General features: G+C 39.3%; 4 protein-coding genes across 5 annotated transcripts; 1 reads left to right on the top strand and 3 right to left on the bottom strand.

The window, feature by feature from the left end:
- Window positions 1-190: 190 nt before the first annotated feature.
- LOC104000236 (NDR1/HIN1-like protein 10) lies at window positions 191-1,497 on the bottom strand. The gene has a single exon (XM_009422233.3). The coding sequence runs from the start codon at window positions 1,009-1,011 to the stop codon at window positions 334-336; it is 678 nt and encodes a 225-aa protein (XP_009420508.1). The 5' UTR covers window positions 1,012-1,497; the 3' UTR covers window positions 191-333.
- A 2,447-nt stretch (window positions 1,498-3,944) lies between these two features.
- On the bottom strand, window positions 3,945-5,192 carry LOC135596250 (uncharacterized). Its single transcript, XM_065088287.1, has one exon. The coding sequence runs from the start codon at window positions 5,092-5,094 to the stop codon at window positions 4,306-4,308; it is 789 nt and encodes a 262-aa protein (XP_064944359.1). The 5' UTR covers window positions 5,095-5,192; the 3' UTR covers window positions 3,945-4,305.
- Window positions 5,193-6,653: 1,461 nt separating this feature from the next.
- LOC135596240 (VAMP-like protein YKT61) lies at window positions 6,654-15,240 on the top strand. Its single transcript, XM_065088256.1, has 6 exons — window positions 6,654-6,997; window positions 7,441-7,538; window positions 12,603-12,707; window positions 13,051-13,116; window positions 14,441-14,527; window positions 14,987-15,240. Exons 1-6 carry the CDS (start codon window positions 6,784-6,786, stop codon window positions 15,035-15,037), a joined length of 621 nt encoding a protein of 206 aa, XP_064944328.1. The 5' UTR covers window positions 6,654-6,783; the 3' UTR covers window positions 15,038-15,240.
- Window positions 15,241-15,963: 723 nt separating this feature from the next.
- On the bottom strand, window positions 15,964-21,366 carry LOC104000234 (bZIP transcription factor 12). Of its 2 annotated transcripts, none has more exons than XM_009422230.3 (4): window positions 20,626-21,366; window positions 20,455-20,526; window positions 20,036-20,065; window positions 15,964-16,567 (listed from the first exon to the last, which is right to left on the bottom strand). In XM_009422230.3, exons 1-4 carry the CDS (start codon window positions 21,244-21,246, stop codon window positions 16,487-16,489), a joined length of 804 nt encoding a protein of 267 aa, XP_009420505.1. In that variant the 5' UTR covers window positions 21,247-21,366; the 3' UTR covers window positions 15,964-16,486. The 2 variants fall into 2 exon arrangements, with proteins under 2 accessions (XP_009420505.1, XP_018674825.1); XM_018819280.2 differs by lacking the exon at window positions 15,964-16,567 and adding an exon at window positions 16,574-18,229.
- Between the last annotated feature and the right edge of the window lie 933 nt (window positions 21,367-22,299).

Genomic DNA, 22,299 nt, shown 5'->3' with positions numbered 1-22,299 from the left:
GACTTCTGTTGATTAATTAATAATCTTGCAAACATCATCTCTCGAAAAGACTAAAATCTTAATTTGGATAAATCTCCGGAATAGCTGGGAAATTGTGCTTCGATTTCCAATGTTTCTTGGCCTTAGTAATTGATCGTAGCTTCTAGTCAAAATGTCAAACTTTACTCAGCTGAAAGTCAAAGTCAACATGTAAGAAAAATACATTATTTAATTATATATATGTAAGTAAGCAATACTCGAAACTACAAATCCACGAACTGTATAGTGTACATCTCTCGATACCCATACGACGTATACGTATACCGATGAAACAATGTAGTGTGGTGCACGAAGCTAAAAGTGGTGCACGTGGCACTTGGTCTTCTCGAAGGAGCCGGCGGTCCCCGGCACGGGAAGCTTCAAGCTGCAGTCGATCCGCGGCCGGTTGTACCGAATCTTAAAGACCCACACCTTGAGTCGCAGCTTGGCGTACACGCTGACGTCCACGTAGTAGAAGCCCTCGCCCGTCTCCCTCACGTACGTCTCCGCGACGCCGTCCTCCGTCACGACCTGCGCGCCCTGGAACGCCGGGGCGAGCGCCGCCGTGCTCTTCCGCCTCTGGTAGAAGACGGGCAGCGGGGCGTAGCCGAAGCGGAAGCCGTCGTAGCTCGCCCGCGCCTCCAGGTAGTCGTAGTAGATGCTGATCCGCTTGTTGGGGTTGCGGATGCTCATGGCGAGGCTGAGGTTGTAGCTCAGGCTGCCGGTGCCGGTGGTGTAGTTGAATTGGGTGAGGGAGGCGTCGTCGACGTGAGCCTTGATGTCGTTGGGGCGGAAGATGAGCCAGAGGACGAGGACGACGATGCCGAGGGTGATGACGATGGAGACGATGAACTTGACGAGGTTGCAGAGGAGGCAGCAGGGGCCGCAGCAGCAGAAGCCGGAGCTACGGCCGACGCTGCGGTAGGTGTCTCGCGGCGGGACCGGGGGGCCGTAGTAGGCCCCGTTCAGGTAGGACTGCTTCGACTCGGCCATGGGATCGAGCAAAAGAAGAAGGGAAGAGAGATTGAATGATACGGTGCATGAGGGGTTGGAAGGGTAAGGGGCTTTATAGAGGTAGGAGTGCGAGGCCAAAGGGAAGGAGAAGGCTCGCGGGGGCTGCCGCGCTGCGTGTTGCGGGCGGAAGAAGGAATCGAAACGCGTGCCATGAGGACGCGTTCAAGCTCCTTGTTTCGCTCAGAGGGCGTTTCGTGGTGTTTGGTTGGTGACGGCGATGAGGGAGAGTAGTCGCGACGTAGGTTAGAAAGACAGGATGAAGACGCCAAATCGTCTGCGCGGTAAGAGAGAAGAGGCGGAAGAGTTCAAATAAAACACGGATGGATTGGCCATAAAACGTGGGAATTCAACTTCTAATCTTTGTTTCATACTAAATCTGGATTAAAAAATATAACGTGGATAAAAAATAAAATACATAGTACAAATATGTTTATAATATTCAAAAAACGTCGGATTCAACAGTAACATGTTTTAATCCGACTTGCAGAGCAGTCATTAATTCATCTTTGATAGTTATAGTTAAAAAAAAAGAAGAAGATAATATTCTTATGGAGCAATCAACAACTAGGAAATTTCTCAAACATACCTTACCGATATCATCATCTCTCTTGAGAATAAATTGTAAACCACCATTTTAATATTTTTAATCAAACTATCACAGTTCAATTTATAATTTGTCAAAAGAGAATTTTAACCATTTGACATATTGAGAGGGATGAGGAATATTATAATCTAAAACTGAAGAAAAAATTCGATAAAAAAAGACAGACAAAAAATCCATTATATAAGGCATAATTTCTAGTCCTTCAAATCTACCATAGACCAATGCCAATAATAACAATTAGGGTATCACTAGCACCTTCCTTAAGCTAACAACTAGAAATTCATTCATCAAAAACTCAAAACCTAAAGCAAAGACTATCCTAGAGAACAAGTACAAACATAAATAATAAGAAAAAGATTTAGGTTCAACACCACAAAGCAGATAGTGAAGAATATCATAAATGGAAGTGATAATCTAATAATTTTTAGTAAATTGAGACATGATCAAAAATTTTCACAAGCGATGCCATTGGTCCACAAAGCCGATGGTTAAATTTAAATGGAGGCGAGCACATATTTAGTAAAAAATCTACTCTTACTATCTGATTTTTGTAACCCAAATTTGTCAAGGGTTGATAAATAGATCAATGTTGTAATTTTTTTTAATTAATATATTGTCAAATAATGAGTGATGTCAATATCTCATTTACAATTATTAATAAGAGTGAAATAGATTGGTTACAGTTTAAATGTTTGATGCTAAGAAATATTAATTTATAAGCTAATGAAATCTTAGACAACTCGAACTTAGGTTCGAAGATCGGGGCAACGACATATGTCAGATGATCTCGATATTTGAGCTATACCTGAACACGTGGTTGGAATCATCAGCCATTCGAGGTAGCTTTTTTATGATGAGTTCACACAGATTTCATGCACGAAAGGGCTTTTTAATAGCCCTGCGGACGGCTTTGAAACAGTTCAACAAATACATGGGTTGGTCTTTGACCAACCAAGCATTGGGAGAAGATGATGGCAAGCAAAAAATATTAATGGAGAGATATAAACATTGATGTTGGCGACCACTAAGTTCCTTGTGAAGAATAAGCTATTCGATTACGTTCAAGAAATAGTCCAATTTACAAACATACGTACAGGATTTGAACTCCTAACCTTTGGATTCGTGCACCATAGCCATCGAGCGGCTTGCCGCCCTGTTTTAATAGAACTCAAAACTCAAATCTGATTATTACTAACAATTTTTGTCAATAAATAATTTGAATTTTAAATTATTAACTTCATTGTAATTTTTTAAAGAATATCAATATCAATTAAAATATTAAACATCCATTCTTTTATAATAAAATGATATTTAACTAATGGAAACAAATTTCATGGACTCGTGTATATATATATGATCCATGATCCTCAAATTCAGAATCTCGTTGCCACTTTGATAAGCTTTATCTGGTGGAGGTAAAGCATTGATCTCCTAAATATAAAAGATAGTTGGATCTGCTCTAGAATTCAACAATTTCATTTCTCTAAAACTTTAGGGAAAAAAGATATAAGCATATTAAAGCTCAAGTTTTTAAGATAATTGACCAAGATATTTTCATGCTTAAGGTTGAAGGATGACCGGTCAAAAAAGGAAGCAATTTGGTAACCTATCTGGTCCACCAATGGCTAGTTGTTCTTTAACTAATCCAATTGGCCGTCTCGGTTTTGTTTTATGGTCAAGTCCACCAAAGTAAAATAATTGTTTAATTATATTTCACAACTTATGCTATTTAACAAAGCAAATATTTTATCTGCCTCGTCAAGCATTAAATGACAGTAATCAAACAGAAATTTGTAGCCTCACTTATGTACATGAAATGCAATTATTATCATACTTATTTTGCAAAAAAAATTAAAAATGGATTACTTTCTAATGCGCATGCAGATTAAAGAAAAAAAAAGATAGAGAAAAAAATCTCCTCTCGAAATAAAAAGGCAGTATGGGTAAGTTTAGCAAGATTTTATCAACCCAGTTGGCAACCATTTAACAAATATTGAATATTTCTAATTACAGATGAAATACTTCCAATTCCTTGCAAATTATGAGCAATTGCCTCGAACATAACATGCAACTATAAACCTTTTAGTTAACTATAGCAAAAAGATAAGACTAGTTATGCTGTCGAAACTAATGTAAACCTTGAAACTTGCTAAGATAATATAATGAACAAAGAAGGAATATTATCTGACCAAGATGGCCAAGTTATCAGTGCCACATACCTGAGAAAAATTGTTTTCCTTCAAAATGCAGATATTTAAGTGCGACCTGCAATCACAACCACAAGAGGGGCCAAAGCGAAGACAGAGTATCACCTCAGGTTGCTGGCGCTTTATTACTTCCATGTCTTTGGTCTTCCTGCCAAAGACCACTCCAACCAAATAGAAAGAAACAAAACCTCCTAAAAGATATTACAACCAAAGTACAGTCACTCGCCAATCCACCACGGCCAAACACCGCTCGGCTCCTGCCAACCCCGTTGGAGCCCACCTCCTGTCTCTTGTACCCAAGTATGACACGCCACTGCCACGTATCCACTTCGATACGAACCCCGGAGGTTTTATATCTTGCACCTCCCTGTCTACGCGAACCTACTCACAACCAACTCAAAACCATCTCTCTCGTAAAGTAATCAATAATGAGAAAAGGGGGTGCGGAATTATCCGGTCCAGCTAAGCGGAAGCTTCGACCCGCTTCTTAGACGGCCGCTGAATAGGCCCCACCGGCGAGCGGAAGCGGAAGGTAACCGCGTCGTGGACGCACCAGTGGAAACTCGGGAGACGGCCCTCCGCCCGCGCCTCCTCGCACTCCTCGCACGCCGCCGGACGAGGAGGCGCCACTTCGGCGCTCGTCCGCGACACCCACGCGTACCCGTCCTCCGCCACCGCGAACGGTCCGTACGAGGCGGCCGCCATCGTGGTTGACAGGAGGCACTTCTCACGCTGCAGCTGCAGGTCCCGCAGCTGGGTCCCGTAATCCCACAGCCCCATCCCGGCCATCGCCTCCGGAGCCAATCCGCCGAGCGCCGGGTCGAGGCCACCCGATCCCGCCGGGTTCCGCCTCAGGATCGTCATCTCCGGCACATCCTTCCTCTCCTCCATCCCATCATCCCCGGCGCGGTTCCTCCTCCTCGAGCGGCCCCGCCTCTCCCGGCGGGGCCGGCGGAGGACGGCGAGGACGAAGCAGTCCCTCTCGCGAGCGATGGCGCCGAGGTCGGAGGTCTCGTCGATCGGCACCTTGCGGCGGACCTCGGACGAGGCCCCGGCCTTCCTACGGCGTACGAGCGACATCGAGATCTGGTGGGGAGCGACCCCGATCCTCTGGCTGATGACCGCCTGGAACTTTCCGAACCCCAGCGACGGGGTCACCGAGATGGATCCCATGTCGATCTCCCGATCACCGTCGAAGAAGAGGACGGGAAAGGAGGCGAAGGCCGCTGTCGCGGCCAATCCCGCCGCCATATCACCGGCGAGGCCGGAGCAGACCGGGGTAGGGTTTGTGAGGGTCGGAGAAGGGAAGAAGCATTGGAATCGTGGAGTCTGGATGAGGTTAGAGTGCCAGGCTTTTATAACTGGCTGTTTTAGCCACAGGGTTTTTCGGTGGCTGCGCTGAGGCAGTAGGGATATTTTTGGTAGGAGAATAATTTCCTAGGATCGCTTTGGCCGTAAGGGACTCCTCGTTAAATAATAAAAATAAAAATTATTATTATTATATTTTTGTTAATATTTAAAAATATTATTTAAGTTTATAACGTAAACTTGGTTGAGAGTTTTCATCACTTTAAAACAATATTTTATTCTTTTTGATGGATTCACGCTTCTAATCTCTTGCTTGCCTTGTAAGCTATAGAAAAGAGTGTTTTTGTCATTGCAGTAGGTTGAAACCCCGTCGAACGAGATTAACACGGCTTCTACACGTGCTCGACGTCCTCAATTGGGCTGTTTTTAATTTCATTTTATTTGGGTGTTTTTACATATATATTCTTGCTTGCTTAAGAAGTATTATATTAAACCTTATAAATTTTAGTAGGTAGTATGAACATCCAAATATTAAGCTCCTTCACACACATCCTTTTTGCTAACATCTATAGTTTTGTTTAATATTACCTAATATAAATTGAATATTATATATTTTAAGTATCTTTAACATTCTCATTATCATTATAAGATTTTAAAGGGTATAAATATAATATTCATACCACCAACTCAACTTTGTTGGTAAATTTTTTCATGGATCCGAATAATGAATGTGATTTATGATGAAATTTTAGTATAACCTTGACAAATTAAAAAGAAATTCTAAGAATTATATGCTACCATTACAATGGTATGATAATAATCATATTAATAATATTTACAAATTATTTATATATTAATATCTAAAAATCTCTATCATTCTTACCATTGTAATATAAAGCTTATAAGCACATTAATTTCATTAGCAATTTTCAAGTCTCTACTCTATGCAAATTTTTTGGGTTTGCAAGGATATGTATGTCAATTTTGAATATAGAGAAATAATTATTCAAAGGATATTACTATTTATAATCGATTTGTTATTAAACTTTAAATATTCTTAAGATATTTTTTTATAAATAGAGGTAAATATCTTTAATTTATAATTTAATTTAATTTTTTTTCTTTTCCCTTCTTGATTTTCTTCTCCTCCTCTTAATCATCGTAAGTGATGCAAAATAAAAAAAATGATGAAATAAGATCAATTGAAGATCTAAAAGAATGAGGTGAAAAATAATTTTTGATATTTATTATAATAATTTAATATTTTTAGAGTTATATATATTCTGTATTAATCGAGAATAAGTTGTATTAACTCGAGCGATGGGGATGTGGTAGTTGGGTTATGAATAATAAAATATTTATTTTATTATTTTTTAAAAGAATTATTAATAGTTAAGGTATTGTGAATAGTAAAAAATATATTAAATAGTAAATTTATTATTAAAAATATTAATTTTACAGAGCATATATGTCATAATTTTGCCTAAATTTAATTAATTGAATCGCGCATCTGATTCCACCCCGTCTCGATTACCACCGCCTTCGCGTCCCTTTATTCCCGTTCCTCCTCCCTTCCTTCGATCATCGACGACAAGCTTTCTAGGGTTTCTCAGTTGGATCGGCGGATCGGAGATGAAGATCACCGCCCTCCTCGTGCTGAGAACCACCGGCGCCGGCGACTCCTCCTCCTCCGGGTCGTCGGATCCGGTGGTCCTTGCCAACGCCTCGGACGTGAGCCACTTCGGCTTCTTCCAGAGGACGGCCGCCAAGGAGTTCATCCTCTTCGTCGGCCGCACCGTTGCCAATCGCACTTCCCCTGGCCAGCGTCAGTCCGTCCAGCACGAAGGTCCCCTTCCAGATCTCTAATTCCGCTTCCAATTTTCCTGGTGTAATTTTTCCTTCATACGATCCGGTCCGATTTGAGCAATTGGCAGAGATTGAGGTTTAGATGTTTCATCAGTAGGCAAATTTGGTGTTTCCTCTTGTAAAGATTTATCCTATTTCGCTTCTTATGTCATAGAATTAGCAGTTTAATTCTCGTGATATTAGTTTATGAGATCTCGGGATCACGTTAAGCTACACTTGGGGTTCTATATCCTATCCCCTAGAAGCTACTCAGGAACTCTTTAAAAGGGTAAATTCGGAGTTATAGCCTCTAACATAATTGATGTGAACTCTGGTAGGTTTTTCACTGAATTTGCGTTGGTGGGATCATAGTGAGGATACTGATGTGAAGATGTGATGGATTGATATTGTAAAATGTTCCTGATTCCTTTGATCTTTTTGCAGAGTACAAGGTGCATTCTTACAATCAAAATGGTCTTTGTGCTGTGGCATTTATGGACGATCATTATCCAGTCCGAAGTGCATTTTCTCTCTTAAACAAGGTAGTAAACATTCCGATTTTTTATAATTTGTTGTCAGTGGTTTTGTTTGTTATGCAGAGGAATAAGTTTTTTGTTTGAAAAGATCCTGCTCCCGTTGTGCATACTTCTTGGTTCTGCCTTTGCTTTTACTTCTAAATATATTTCTTCATTGGACTACAGATTATTCCTCTCTTAAAGCAATGTTATCTTGCTAGTTTTCTTTCTTGTGTACTTGGATTAGCATCGCTGTAAGAGAGTTTCATGGCAAAAGATTCTCTGTTTATTGTGGGGCAAACCTATTGATTATCTTAAGCCTTTTGTCTTAGCAAAGTATTTCCATCCAATTATATTTTTTGTTAAAGATCCATATTCATGCATTCATTGTGTAACAGGGCATATCAAACATCACTGTCATAAGGACATACTATACCACAATGTGCAACTGGGTTTAGACCTCAGCCACTACTATTATTATTTTGAAAGAGAGGGGGGGGGGGGGGGGGGGGGCATTTAAACAAATGATCATCTGAAAGGAGGTTGTTTTTGCTTCTTCATTCTCCTTTTTCTTATACACCTCCTTTGGGAAAGAGTATGTTCTATCACCAAAGTTTAGTGGGACATTTGCAGTATGTACATTCAAACAAAGATTTTATGTGATAACTTGAAGTGATAGATTGAAGGACTTGGAAGGTGGAGATGGAAAGAAGAGGTAAAGAAGATATCATAATCGCTACCATTGTTTAGAGAATCATGGTGAAAAAAGCAATGAGATTGTTGAAGCCACGGAAAGTTGGAGTAAAAAATAATCAGTGCAATATTTAGATTTAATAATAGATTAGAAGGAATGGTTGTACTTGGAAAAATTCCAATTGTAGTATTTATTTAAGAGAGAATGGAAGAACATGGTAATACAATGTTATTATTTTCCTGAACTTTGGAAGGTGAAGGATACCTTGATGGAGACCGAGACACCGTCATGTTTAGACAAGGCACAGAAAGAAGAAAGACCAATCTGAATTCTTTATTTTATTTTACTTTTTTTTGCAAAGGGTAAGTGATGAAGACGGGTTTTGATCCAGGATCTTGTGGTAACAAAGTCTTCAACAACCGACCTTTCTAAGAAATTCAAAAAATATGTCAGATGAGTGCTCGAACCTTTAAAAAAATTGAATAATCTATATTGCTGATAAAATAATTCAATTGAACATGTTTTTAGAATAATCTAGATATTTTCTTCTTTCTTTGGAATGATTTTCGTACTATAGAGGTGGGTTTTATAAATTTTATAGGTTGTCACAAGCAAGAATTTTAATTTCGAGTAATACTGCCCGGTATCGGTTCGCCAACAGATCGGTATGCGGACCGCTTGCTACCGGGCAGTATCAGCCTGGCTATGGCGAGGGAAGAAGAAGTGTTGAGGGACAACCTAGCTGCGGCCTGGCAATGGTGAGGGAAGAAGAAGTGTTGAGCGAGAAGAGGGAGAAGGCGCTCAAAGAAGAGGGAGAATTGAGAGAACCGCGACGCTTTCCGATCCGACGACAGCTTGACTTCTTCTTCGTCGCAGTCTTCACCGAAGGCTGGAGATGCTTGTGGCCTTCGTTGCATTCTTCACTAAAGGTCGGAGATGTCTGCGGCCTTTGACGTCTTTGCCGAATGCCGCAGATGAGGAGAAGACCGCGTTCTTCTCCTTGTCGCGTCGTGCCGAAGGCCGGAGATGTCTACGGCCTTCGACGTCTTCGCCGAACGCTGCAGATGAGGAGAATACCACATTCTTCTCCTCGCTGCGTCGCGCCGAAGGCCGGAGTAGTTTGCGGCCTTCGACATCTTCGTCGAATGTCGCAGATGAGGAGAAGAAAAGGAGGCGACGTCGCTGAGGTAGCGTACGCCTCTTTTTTTAAAATTATATATATATATACACACACACATCGAGCTGTCACGGACTTAGCTAGTTTTGCCTAAGCCGTGCGGCACCCTTGCGTGTCTGTCCACAAAGAACAACCTCCACGAAACCTCCTATGGTCCCTTAGGACCTACAAAAGAGAAAACGGGTTAGAGAAAGCGTCTCACTCGGGATTCACAAGCAATCATTTCAGTAAACACTTCATAGTCAATGCAAATTATAAATAGACTTTACAAGCTCTGAACGGTCGCACAACAAAGGGTCTAAAATGGTCCACTACAGACTGAAAGAAAATGAGGCTGCTAAGCCTACTGCTAGTCTTTTACATGTTGTGCAAAGCATGAACAAACCAAAAGACACGGATATACATAAGCATTACGTCAAACACCTCATTTACAATTTTGACCGTGACATTCTCCCCCACTTATTCCTTCGACGTCCTCGTCGAAGCCTTTGCCGATGCTGCAACTCCTTGCCTTTGCTGAGTCTTCAATCTTCTGCTCCTGCTGCAATACACCTCTTGACTCCCAACTGCTCTTCGCTGCTGCTGTTGAGTAGTCGAACTTTTAATCCGTTATGCTGCTTCAACTCGCTAATGACTTTGACTCTAATGTAGGGTTGGCTGAGTTGTGTTAATCTACTCTTAGTAGCATTGATCACCATTGGTGAAGATTTGACAACTATTGTCTTCCATTTGGTTTCTTCGAAGGGTCTTTGAATATGTGCAGAGCTCCTCTGCTGGATAAATAAGAGAATTGGGATTCTCGATTTCGCTCATCCTCTTAGGAGTTGAGAAGGCAAAGGTTACTTAACTTCGCCTGCCTCCTCGAGGGTTATACTCCATGCATCGAGCTGGTTGTTGGCCTTCGCCTGCTCTTTGCTCACTCTTCTGAAGCACTTGAAGTGTTTGCACTCCTTGCATTGGGTTAGTTACTGTGACTTACCTTCCCAATGCCATCGAACTTCTGGAATGCAAGAAGTTTTCACCCCAACTTAGAGTAAGTCTCTAATAGTTTTGGTCGCCTCTGGGATTGTACCGTCTTCTCTATCAACCCAGTCGCCTACTCCACTGAGTAGCAAAGGTACAGCACCGCGTACTGCTTGCTTCGTTCCTTAGTCGTGCACTCTTGCATCGACCTGAAGTCCTCCACTTTCGGCTATCTTGATGAGAAGCTCGTTGACACCGGTCTTACGAAGTTTCCTGGCCTCTGCCCTTCAGCCTTGTCTCAGTACTTGGAGTTTGCCTCTGCATTCTCCACCTCCTCGGCCCCTTTCACGACCAAGTGCTCTCCCCCCATGAGAGCAAGGGATCGATGACTTCACGGAAGTCTCGCCTTTGTGGTACCATGGCGCTGCCATACCCATAGCCCTACTATCCGTCACCTCACATCTGCATCCCTTTCTTCGCGATCAGTAGATTTGCCTCTGTGGCACTCCTCTGAGTCCACCTTTATTCTAACAGCACTTATATATTGGTTTAATTTGTCTCCTCACTGAGGTAATTTGCAAAGGATCAATCTCACGAATGTTATTTCCCTAAGGGTACCACAGAAATTCTTGAAGGTAATATTTGAAGACCAATGACTAAAGATCTAAGCACCAATTTTAGTGGATGAATTTTATTTGCCATGATTAGAGAACTTGTTTTCATCAAGAACAATGCTACAATCTCTTATTAAAGACATGGAAAGATAGCCTTTTTGATAGTTTGAACTTTGAATCATCTTGTGCAGCTTTTCTATTATTGGTTATGTTATTAAAGGAAGTTTTCACGCCTTGTCTTTGCTTGTTATTATTGATGTGTAAAAGAGTCTAAAGGGATAGTATATCAACTTATCTATGATACTTCCATTGAGATCCAAGCCACAGAGTGCAACTTCCATATGTCTTTCCAGTGGAAGATCACTCATCACAAAACAACACAAGGGAAAACGTAGTTTGTAGCTGGACTGGTTAGCCTATGTGCACATCAGTTAGCTCCTCTTAGGATATGTGTACTAAATACACAGCCTTGTACAAAATATACTCAACAGTGGTGGGAGCCTTATATCACTGCGATGGAATCATTCTCCAAAATGATATTTCCTATGCCTCTATGATCAGAATACTCTAGAAGAATGATCATTCCTGTGTTCTGTTCGACAAGAGAAGACTTGGTAATGTTCATGTGCTACTGCAGTATTTTGATTCATCGTATTGAGCTGAGGCCTTTAACTTTTTTCGTGCATCCTTATTTTGGTTTAACAAAAACATCTTTCATGATCCAATTGTATCTTACAATTGGAAGTTTAAAACAATGCTATGTTCTTCATGTCAGAACTGACTCGACTGCTTCTCCATCCTATGGAATGGGCTCAGTCGACTGGTGAAGCAATCTTCTCTGGCCATGAGAGGACATTCTTCTAGTTAAAGAAATATAGTTAAGATGGAGCAAAGTCTGAATGTTTTCTGATAGGAACTATTGTTACGAAGAAAGTACAATCGAAGGATGGCCTTAGAAAAAGTATCCGAATAATGTGTGGTTAGAAAATATGAGATTGTGATTGATAAGTTGTTGCTGAGTTTCAGAGGGCTTTTAGAAGCATAGTTGCTGACATTGAGTATATAGAAATGGATATCAAGTAATAATAATTGTTTTCAGGCTCAGACTATGAATGTTTTTAACCTTTCACTTACGGTATAAATAGTTGTCATCTGTCATCTATTTCTTCCTGCCTACTAAAGCAACTGCTACTGAAACTTCCAGCAGTTTTTGAGGTCTTTGGCCCAATTAACTTATTTTTTGTGTCTTTTTGCATTGAAATTTTTTGCAAGATCATGTTGCACAAAATTTTTCATTTCTTTCTCAGCCACACCTGAACTGGGCTCTATGGTTCTTAGATTGCTTCCTAGGTATAGGAAATTATGTTCTAAACTGTATTCTTGATATGTTCCTGAAAAGTTTCCATAGTGGTTTTCTTGTTTTGCTGGACATGGCAGCTTCACAATTGTAATTAATATACTTTAAATGCTATTTCCTTGTTTTGAGGTCTGGGGCCAGCAATATAAGTAAGGTTTTTACCTTGTCCTATTATCATGTTTCAGTTTTCACCATGACTTAAATGTTGGTTGTTCTGGGGTATCTGAATTAATTTTAACCTACTTTTCACTTTGCATAAATCTTACATAATTGTAAATTCATGTAGGTACTAGATGAATATCAGAAGGCTTTTGGGGAATCTTGGAGAGTCCAACAGACAGATTCTACTCAACCATGGCCATATCTAACTGAAGCTTTGACAAAATTTCAGGTCTGTCTTCTTAATTGTGAATTTTCAGTCATGTCTAGTATTTGGTTTTATAATAGTCTCACTCGATGCAGCAGTCTGAGGTAGATAACTTCAAGAAACTATATCTGAAGTAATATCTGTGTTTTAAATCATAAACATGTTCTCTTCCTTTTCTTTAATTTATGTTCTGAAAATGCTGAAATAACTTCCGGAGTGATTGCATTTGAATCTTTACCATCGAACAGACTTTTTTCCCTTTTCACTGTTAGCTTTCAGTTCAACCATTTTATTTCATTCTATTTCAGTTGCATATAATTATTTACCTTATAAATTCCTATATAACCTTTCTTTTACATTTTTTTAGGACCCTGCAGAAGCTGACAAGTTGTTGAAAATACAGAAGGAGCTGGATGAAACTAAGATTATTCTAGTAAGTATATTTATGCAGAAGGTCATGATGCTCCTGTAGATTCTTAATTATGATTCATGTGTATTGCTTAGCATTTTACTTTAATGGAAAAAAATGAAAGTCATGTTGACCAAGAAGGATACCTATTGTATTGTTTATCTTTATTTGTCTGAAGATTGATTTTACGGCAAAAAAGGAAGAAAATTGTTGACTAGAGAAGAACTTGGGTAGTTCTGCTACCTAGAATTTATCATCGGGTTTTAGTAAGTGTCAGTTCGGAATAATTCAGTTTGATCTGTGACTGACGCAGCTGTCTGCTGGGTTATCCTTTTGATATAAAATGTGTTGAAGTTATTAGGAAGAACTTTTTATGTAACACTCATGAGGTATGAGTCGCCTTAATGGAGTATATTTAGAGTACTTTTCGTGTTGAGTTTGCTCGACTGACATAAATAAGAGGAAGGGTTTTTTCATTTTATTTTATCTTTGTTTTGCTGATGCTTTGTTGCTGCCAAAAATAATTAGATAAGCTTCTGCATTGCATGTTCAGTTTGTCAAAATTCTCATACTCAACTAGACTGACATATAAATAAGAAGACTAGTTTTTCATTTTAATTTATCCTTGTTTTGCTGATGCTTTGTTACTGCCAAAAATAATTAGATAAGCTTCTGCATTGCATGTTCAGTTTGTCAAGATTCTCATACTCAACTAAACAAGTGAGAGGACTCTAATTTTTTAATAAGAGGATCTGTAGACAACAGTTTACTGTTTCCAATTATGTTGGCTCTTCTACTAATTTTCAGTTGGGCTTCACTTGCAAGACTGTCTTAGGCATTTCTTTTGAAGTTTCATACATTCCCCTTTAGTTTTGTTACCAGACAAGTGATAGGATAATCGTATTTCTATTCTTTGAAAAATGATCTGCAGACAGAAGTCATTCGGTCCAGTGATGTTGCTTTCTGTGTTTACATGTGCATATCTGTCTGTATGTAATAACCCTTTGTTTAAGTCTGACATGCTTGCACTTGGTAAAATAATCATTGAGCACATTATCATTATTCTAGTTTGTTGTGATTATGATTTTCATGATTCTTCTTTTGTAATTTTTGGTCCCAGCAGGTTCTCCATGTAAAGTACATCCAATTTTTCTTCTTGCATCTCATGAAAGTTAAATGACAACATGTTGATCCTTGTTTTAGTTAATTGATGTGAATAAACAATGTTATAGCAGAAAATATAAGATGATCACTGTTGATCCTTGTTTTAGTTGCTGGTAGTGAGTTATATGGAACTTATCAATAGCTTTTACTGACTGGTGTCCTCCTGTACTTGAAACTGATGCAGCATAAGACTATTGATAGTGTGCTCGCACGAGGAGAGAGATTGGATAGCCTAGTTGAGAAGAGTTCAGATCTGAGTGCAGCATCACAGGTGAGCATGCACAAAGCAAAAAACAAAAACTTTAAGCTGACATCTTGATCCATAAGCACATATACAACACGATTTGTTAATGTCATTTGTTGTCAAGCATAACAATGAACACAATACTCTGTGCAATTGTGTGAAACCAAAGGCACCACATGCCATGTCTTCTGTTTCCTAGTGGTATCCACATGCTCCATATTGATAACCACCATATCCCAGACAAGAATAGGGTGCAGTTATATTTCTGTCACAGGCATGCGTCCTTATTGTTTACCAAAGTTAAAAACACTATCCATGTCAACCAGGCAAGATTAGGGAAAATGACAACTTAGTTACATGAAGTTGTAATGTTTTTACTCTTGCTGTTTATCACTGTTTCATAGCACAAGTATGCAATGTTGCAGATAAATTGAACATTTTGAACTGACTGCTTTTTGGGCCTTCCTTTTCCCCTTTTATGAGCAGATGTTCTACAAGCAAGCCAAGAAAACCAACCAATGCTGTACCATGCTGTGAAACCGCCTCGAACTTGTCATTACCATAACAATCGTGATCCGTGGTGTAAGCTCTGCCTATTTGGATACGTAGATATGGTTTATGTACCCCTGTTGTCATCATTCCTTGTGATTGCTGAATACCCTCCCTTGCTGTACTCTTTCTTTGCTAATAATTACATTGATGTGGTTGTGGCACAAAGTAACCATGGTATTTTTCATCCATGTCCGGAGACTGCATCCATTTCCTCTTCATTCGGTGTCTTGGTCTAAAATTTTCCTTTTCTGACGAGGAATTGATTGTTGAAATTTCTTGGAACTTTGCCCTTTTGTTTCATGTGGTCATATGCTTGGATGGAAGCTTTTGTTGGTTGATTACCAGCTTTTTAACATGTAAAACCCCCCTTTTTATTCGCTAGTAAATCTCACATTGCTGGTCGTTAATGTGCTCGGCTTCTGTTTAGCAATTTTACTGCATAAAAAAATGCATGCATGCCTGCATCCACCCATCGTTCATATTTTTGTGCACTTATGTGACAGCTCGAATACACACACACAAAACGCTGGAGGAAGGCGTCACCGAACGAAAGCCCAGATATCAGAGTCAACGAAATCTGGTTCATCTCAATCCTTGTTCTTATTTTTCCTTTCTTTTGGACTGACTTATTTTTTTCTTTCCTTTTATATTCCCCTTTCCACCCTACCTTCAAAAACTTGCATAATTCAACCACACAAAGCTAGCTAATTCCATGGCAACTGATATCAGAGCTCGTAAAATGATTAACTAATTTGAACTCCATTAATTAATGAATATATATATATATATATATATATATATATATATATATATATATATATTTGCTTGGCTTTAAGGATATAATTTTTATCCAACAATGCACCTTCTCTTCCAATCTGCATTTGTTACATCGAGTACTAAAAATAAGAATAACGAATGAAATCCGGACATCCTTTGATTGTTTTAATCATTTCCAAAATGACAGGATAAACTTTCCGGTTGAGAACATCTTTTTTAACTCATTCCATGACAACAGAAAACAAAAGAAGTCTGATGACAGAGACAGGAAGAAAAATTAAAGAGACGAGTGAATAAGACCACAACAAACAAACTCGTAGCATCAAATGCCATGACTCGTGTGGTTGATTAGCAATACAGGGACACCCTGCAATGACGCACACTTGTTTTTTTTTGTTTTTTTGTTTTTGCTTCTCCTTTCTTTACAACTCTTTAAAGAGAGAGAGAGAGAGAGAGAGAGAGAGAAAGATAAATAATGAGATGGAAACACAGCCATCATTTCTTCTTGCACGTCCACATCTTGTTTTACCACTACCTATCCTGAATGCAGACCTTTGTACACCATGCAAGTTCACTCAACACATCACTGGAAACAAATCTCGAGTCATCAAGCAGCTACGGTTTCTACAGTTGCGATGCCCTCGAGCAGCGTTCCTACTACCACTCCATAGAGCTTGTTCTTCGCAGAGGACGGTTTGGTCTTTTACTCTCTGTTACTGGTACTACATTTTCCGTAAGCTGCAAAATGATTTTAAACTATGAATTAATAACTACAAGTGATTAGGAAAATGCATCTCTATTGTGAGATAATAGACAGGTACTCAGAAGATTTTTTTTTAGTGCAAGCCAGCCTTTAATATGACCTTGCCTAAACTCTTGTTTCCTTTTTCCAATTTTAGGACTACATGGTAGAGATTCAAAAAGTTCACCAAGCATGCAGCATGACAGCAGACTTTTTAAACAAAATAACTGATTGGCACAGGTTTCATACATCATTGAGTAAATTTCATGTTCTTAGATGTGGACACACAAATTAATATGGAGGGAAATCAACAAATTTGAATCCATAAAAGAAGGAATAGACATACTCAATATTCTAGGGTTCTACCAGCCTTTTTTTTAATATAAATATGCAGAGGAGACCGAGAAAGACATACATCATTAATTAAATTTCATGGTCTTAGATGTGGACACACAAATTAACATGGAGGGAAGTCAACAAATTTGAAACTATAAAAGAAGGAATAGACATACTCAATATTCTAGGGTTCTACTAGCCTTATGGATGTACTGTTCCTTTTTTAAATATAAAGATGCAGAGGAGACCAAGAAAGACAGACATCATTGAGTAAATTTCATGGTCTAATATGTGGAAACACAAATTAACATGGAGGGAAATCAACAAATTTGAAAGTATAAAAAAAGGAATAGACATACAAAATATTCTATGGTTCTCCTAGCCTTGTGGATGTACTGTTCCTTCTTTTAATATAAAGATGCAGAGGAGACCAAGAAATACATACATCATTGAGTAAATTTCATGTTCTTAGAATGTGAACACACAAATTAACATGAAGGGAAATGAACAAATTTGAAACTATAAAAAAAAGGAATAAACATACTCAATATTCTAGGGTTCTCCCAGCCTTAGGGATGTACTGTTCCTTTTTTTAAATATAAAGATGCAGAGGAGATCAACAAATACACAAAGTACGACCTGTGATTGCTGGTGTCAAGAAGAAAAGCTCAAACTTGGTACTGACACTTCAGAAAATTTTAATTTCCTTTAGCATGTATGAATTGAATGTAACAAGTTGAGATTATCACAAGCTCAGAATCTGTGCTCTTATCACCAACTGTTGATTACTCCTCATCAAAACACATTGTTGTTCCATATAACAGGTAAGCTCCCCAGCTTTTGCTTTTCCGTACAGCAGTAAAAAGGTTTCCAACAGCCATCTAGCAACCTGTCTTATCTACCATGGGTCCTTCAGGGGATCCATATACTTCTTATGCACCCACTACTGGTGGTGGTACAACCTTACCAGTGTACAAAAAAAGGAAAATATTGAGAAGTTCTAAAGATTATGATGCCCAATTCCCTGAAAGCACAATTATCTGCTGAAACACAAGCACCATCATGATGGATTGCTCCAGAAGATCATGCATTCATCAAGTACATCAAACCACAATCTAAGTCACAGTAGAAGTGGATTATCCAAAGGCATACGACAAGTACATGGGCTTTATTCTTCATTCGTTTGAAGCAGAAAAAGCATCAATTACATGAGAAATAGCCCAAAAACATATCGGCTGATCATAACGCCAATGGGGAAAGTTCATTCAACAGATAACTAATGCATAGGCATTCAGAACCAACGTCACCAGACCAATCAGTCCCTGCAGTAAGTCAAATGCATAACTAATTTTGAGAAGATCTCAAGGCTAATCCATGTGGTGGAAGTGACTAATGACCGATCGATGTAGGTTTTACTTAATGTAGGTAGCTTTCAAGTTGGCTACAACCCATTTTGGATGGTGATTTTCTTAGGTGATTAACAAATAGGAAAGTCATTAACTAGGATTTAGAATTAGGAAGTTTCAAATGTCTCATAAATAAGTTTTTATGGGTTAAAAATTACCAAAAAAGGGAATATTATAGAGAAAGTGTTTGGGAGGTAACTTTGAGATAGAGAGAATTAATTTTATGAATATATTTTAATTTTTGCCTTGCAGAATCCAAAGCACCTTTTTTTCTCTTTTTCCTCTATCACACCTGTGCATTATCAATGCTTTCTCTTCTTCACTACTATAATTGAGGATCTATTACTCTTTTACCAAGATAGCAGATTCCTGACTATTATCTACCTCTATTCAACTGCACATTCATTCATTATTATAATCTAAGGATATATAATAGATTTCGGCTAAAATCAGCATATAAACCCATTGTTTGAATAAATCATAAGAGTTCATATGAAAAGATGATAAAAATTTAAAATCCTTAACTCATCCATTATACCAAATAGAATATCAAATACATCATTCAAAGTTATATTATGATATAAAAAAACATTTTTGCTAAACCATAAAATGGAATATAATACTTCCAGTGAGATAATAGGATGAAATGCTTTTGAAGATATCTCTTTATGGAATCTCCGAAAGAAAATTTAAATACGAGTTTTCTTCAGAGACAAACCAATTACAGTGCATGAAGACAAAAACTGGTCATTCACATAAGCTTAAGCAATTTAAGATTGAGAAGAATAGTTGATTAGACTGTTAGCTTAGGCAGGAAAAAACAAATAATTGTTTGAAATTAAATCCATGGCAGAGTTCTAAATCTGTTATTGAAAAGTTTTGACTCTTTTGACCCAGTCATTGCATTAAATTAACCTTCAGATCCAATTAACACTTTAGATCATGATCATCTGAGAATTTCGTGATGTTTCTTCACAATATGACCTTTGATTAATCAGAAGCAAACATAATTATCTTGACCAACTGAACAATCATTTGGCTATAGTAGCAGGAACTAGACTAAGGTCTCACATTACTGCAGAAGCTTTAAAATTTAGAAGGAATAGTGTGCATTTAGTAGAACCGACCATGGGGCATCTGAAAGAACATTTCAATGATTGACCCAACTGTGACTGATTGATTCTAACTATCATTCCAGAATGCACTTCAAATTATGGAAACAGGTAGTTTCAATAAACTGCCTACTAATAGTAGGCATGTGTTCATCACAAAAATGGACTAACATTCTTCATTGTAAAATTAATTAACAAACACTTCATACGTCTACCATGTTTACTTCAGATGCATGTGTTCATCACAAATATGGACTAACATACTTTATCATGCATCAAACTAATAGTAATAAGATACATGTACATATAGATCCTGACATGTATAGTACAATAAAATTGTTTTGGATATTTACAATTCCTACACTCTCATAACTCCCTTCATTTCTGACTTAAGTAAAAAGGATACATTCAGAATGATACATGGTACAACCATGTAACATTCATGAAAAATATTGGTGTAACAAAATCTTATCTGGCAAGGTGAGGAAGACCAAAATGATAATACAATGGTCATGACTGTCAAAAGTTTACTAAAAAAATAAATGTAACTTGCTTCAGTGTCAAGAACAACAATAAGCAAAATATGTTTATCTCTGATTTACACTCATACCTGCTTAAACCTCGTTCTTTTCAGCTCCTCCTGCAATTAATAATTTGTTTAATGAGAACCCATCATGAAACAGTGATCACTAAGTCTGAAAGTAAGACTGGAAAAGAAGTTTATATTTCTTATCCATAATCCCAATGGTATTCTACATATGAAAGCTACATTTAGGTTTAAAGCCTTTTGTACTGTGTGCACAAACTACACTTCTAAAACTGATTCACTAAAAATTTTGTTGCCCAAATCTCTCGATCACAAAGACATGAAATTTGGTCCTATTGATGACTAGCCTATAAACATAGTCATTTTCCCCACCAGTGAAGGGTATACCAGCAGACAATTCATGATATATACTTAGTGACCATAAAAGTTAAGCAAGTAGTAGAACTTCAAACTGCACTATTTTACTTGAGGTGTTGCATTACCAGAGATCTCAACAACTGCGCCTTGTCCTGCTCCAATCGTGTAACCAAAGATTCAAGCTCAGCAATATAAGCCTACAAATTAAACACATTTCAAGAGTTGAAATTTTTGTTCCACCACTTCTCTTTTAGTGATCAAACCAACTTCTCGATGGAAAATGATAGATCAAGGACCTGTTTCCTCTCCCTCGATCTAGCAGCAGACTCCCTGTTCTTGATCATCCTCTTCTGACGCTGTAAAGTGGCTCTATCCACCGGATCCAACATCGGCCTCTTTTTCCCTCTCCCGCCCCTTTCAGCACCCTCCGCTTTCCCCAACCCCGCGGCAAACTGCTGCTGTTGGACTAACCGATCCACCATGATGGGACTCGGCCCCAAAATCACCGGGCTCCAACCGGACGCAACGCCGACGTCCTCCTCCCCCACCGCGCCCGCCCGCGCCAGGAAGTCCTCCAGCGTCATCTCCGCCACCGATCCGTCCCCGCCGTCCGGCCTCCGGTCAGCGCCCATCTGTCGCCACACCTCCTCCACTGCCTTTTCCCCGACGACCTTGGGTAGCACGAAGCTCCCCTGCCGCGACATCGGGTCTCCCCCCTCGCCGCCCCCGCCGCCGCCGTATATGTTGCGGAAGAGGTCCTCCATGCTCATGGATCCGAGGGTCTTTCCGAGGCCCCTTCCACCGCCGCCACTGACGGAGCTCTGGAGGTCCGCGATGGGGAGGGAGCATGCGGATGACTGGCGCGTGAGATCGGAGTTCGCGGACGGGGACGACGCCATCACCCGCGACGACGCCATGAACCGCCGAGGGGTTTTCGAAGGGTGACTTAGGGTTAGGGTTTCAATCGCTCCACTTGCTTCTCAGCAAGGTTCGTCGTCTCCGCGTGGTGTCCGCGGAAGACGAGGCCCGAACTCGAATTTATTGACCGGCGAGGGGGCTCCGTGGTCAAAGAGGAGGAGTAAGAAAAGCGTGGGCCCCATCGAAACCGCCAATGAACACGGGACGTGGAGGATTGACCGTAGGATTTGTGGTCATCGCGTTTCCTTGCTCTGGGAAGTCCGAGCTGTATACGGGACCACGTCGTGGGACGGAATTGGACGAAACTTTCCCTCCCCAACGATCTTCCCCCCGAGCATCTCCTCGTCTTCTATGATCGAATGTGAGGCCCACATATGCTCCAGAACAGGGCCCCGGTACTCGTGGATCCCCTTGTGACCGGGGGAGTAGTCCCTTGGGGACGCGTACTTGAATCCTGATTAGCGGGGATAAATCCTGTAATAAAGCTTTTTTCCTTTCATGATTAACAAAATCCTGAAGTATATAAATATATATATATATGTATATATAAAGGGTATTATTACTTTAATGTGAAAGTTGAAATTGATGCCCTAAAGAATATTACATATACATTGATACCCTAAGAAATATTACATGTATTTTCCTTCAAAATTTAGTAATTGTTGGGTTGTGACACTAGAGAGGTTTCAAGAAGTTCCTTATACTCATAAATGGGGACAGAGAGTTTATGGTAGATATTGTAATATAAACATATTCATAATCCTAAGCATGATTTGTCTTCCAACCTAAGCATGATTCACATGGAATGATGGAAATATAATGGGACCCCAGACAAAGTTTTCTTATGTCAATTATTAGCATGTATTGATGTGGACCCAATAACCTAAGTATTTTCTTTTTAATTTAAAAGAGGTGGATGAGGATGCAACAAAATATTTAGTTATAGATATAATAAACCATTGTGAGAAAAACAAGACTAAAATAAATATATTGAAGAGGATTAAAGGAGATCAGACACTAGAGAAAAAAAAAAGGCAGAAAGGAAAAAAAAA

Source organism: Musa acuminata, chromosome BXJ1-2 (assembly GCF_036884655.1).
Source record: "Musa acuminata AAA Group cultivar baxijiao chromosome BXJ1-2, Cavendish_Baxijiao_AAA, whole genome shotgun sequence".
NCBI classification, from domain to species: domain Eukaryota; kingdom Viridiplantae; phylum Streptophyta; class Magnoliopsida; order Zingiberales; family Musaceae; genus Musa; species Musa acuminata.
The sequence above is the reverse complement of the archived record's forward strand: the minus strand, read 5'-3'. Positions and strand labels throughout refer to the sequence as shown.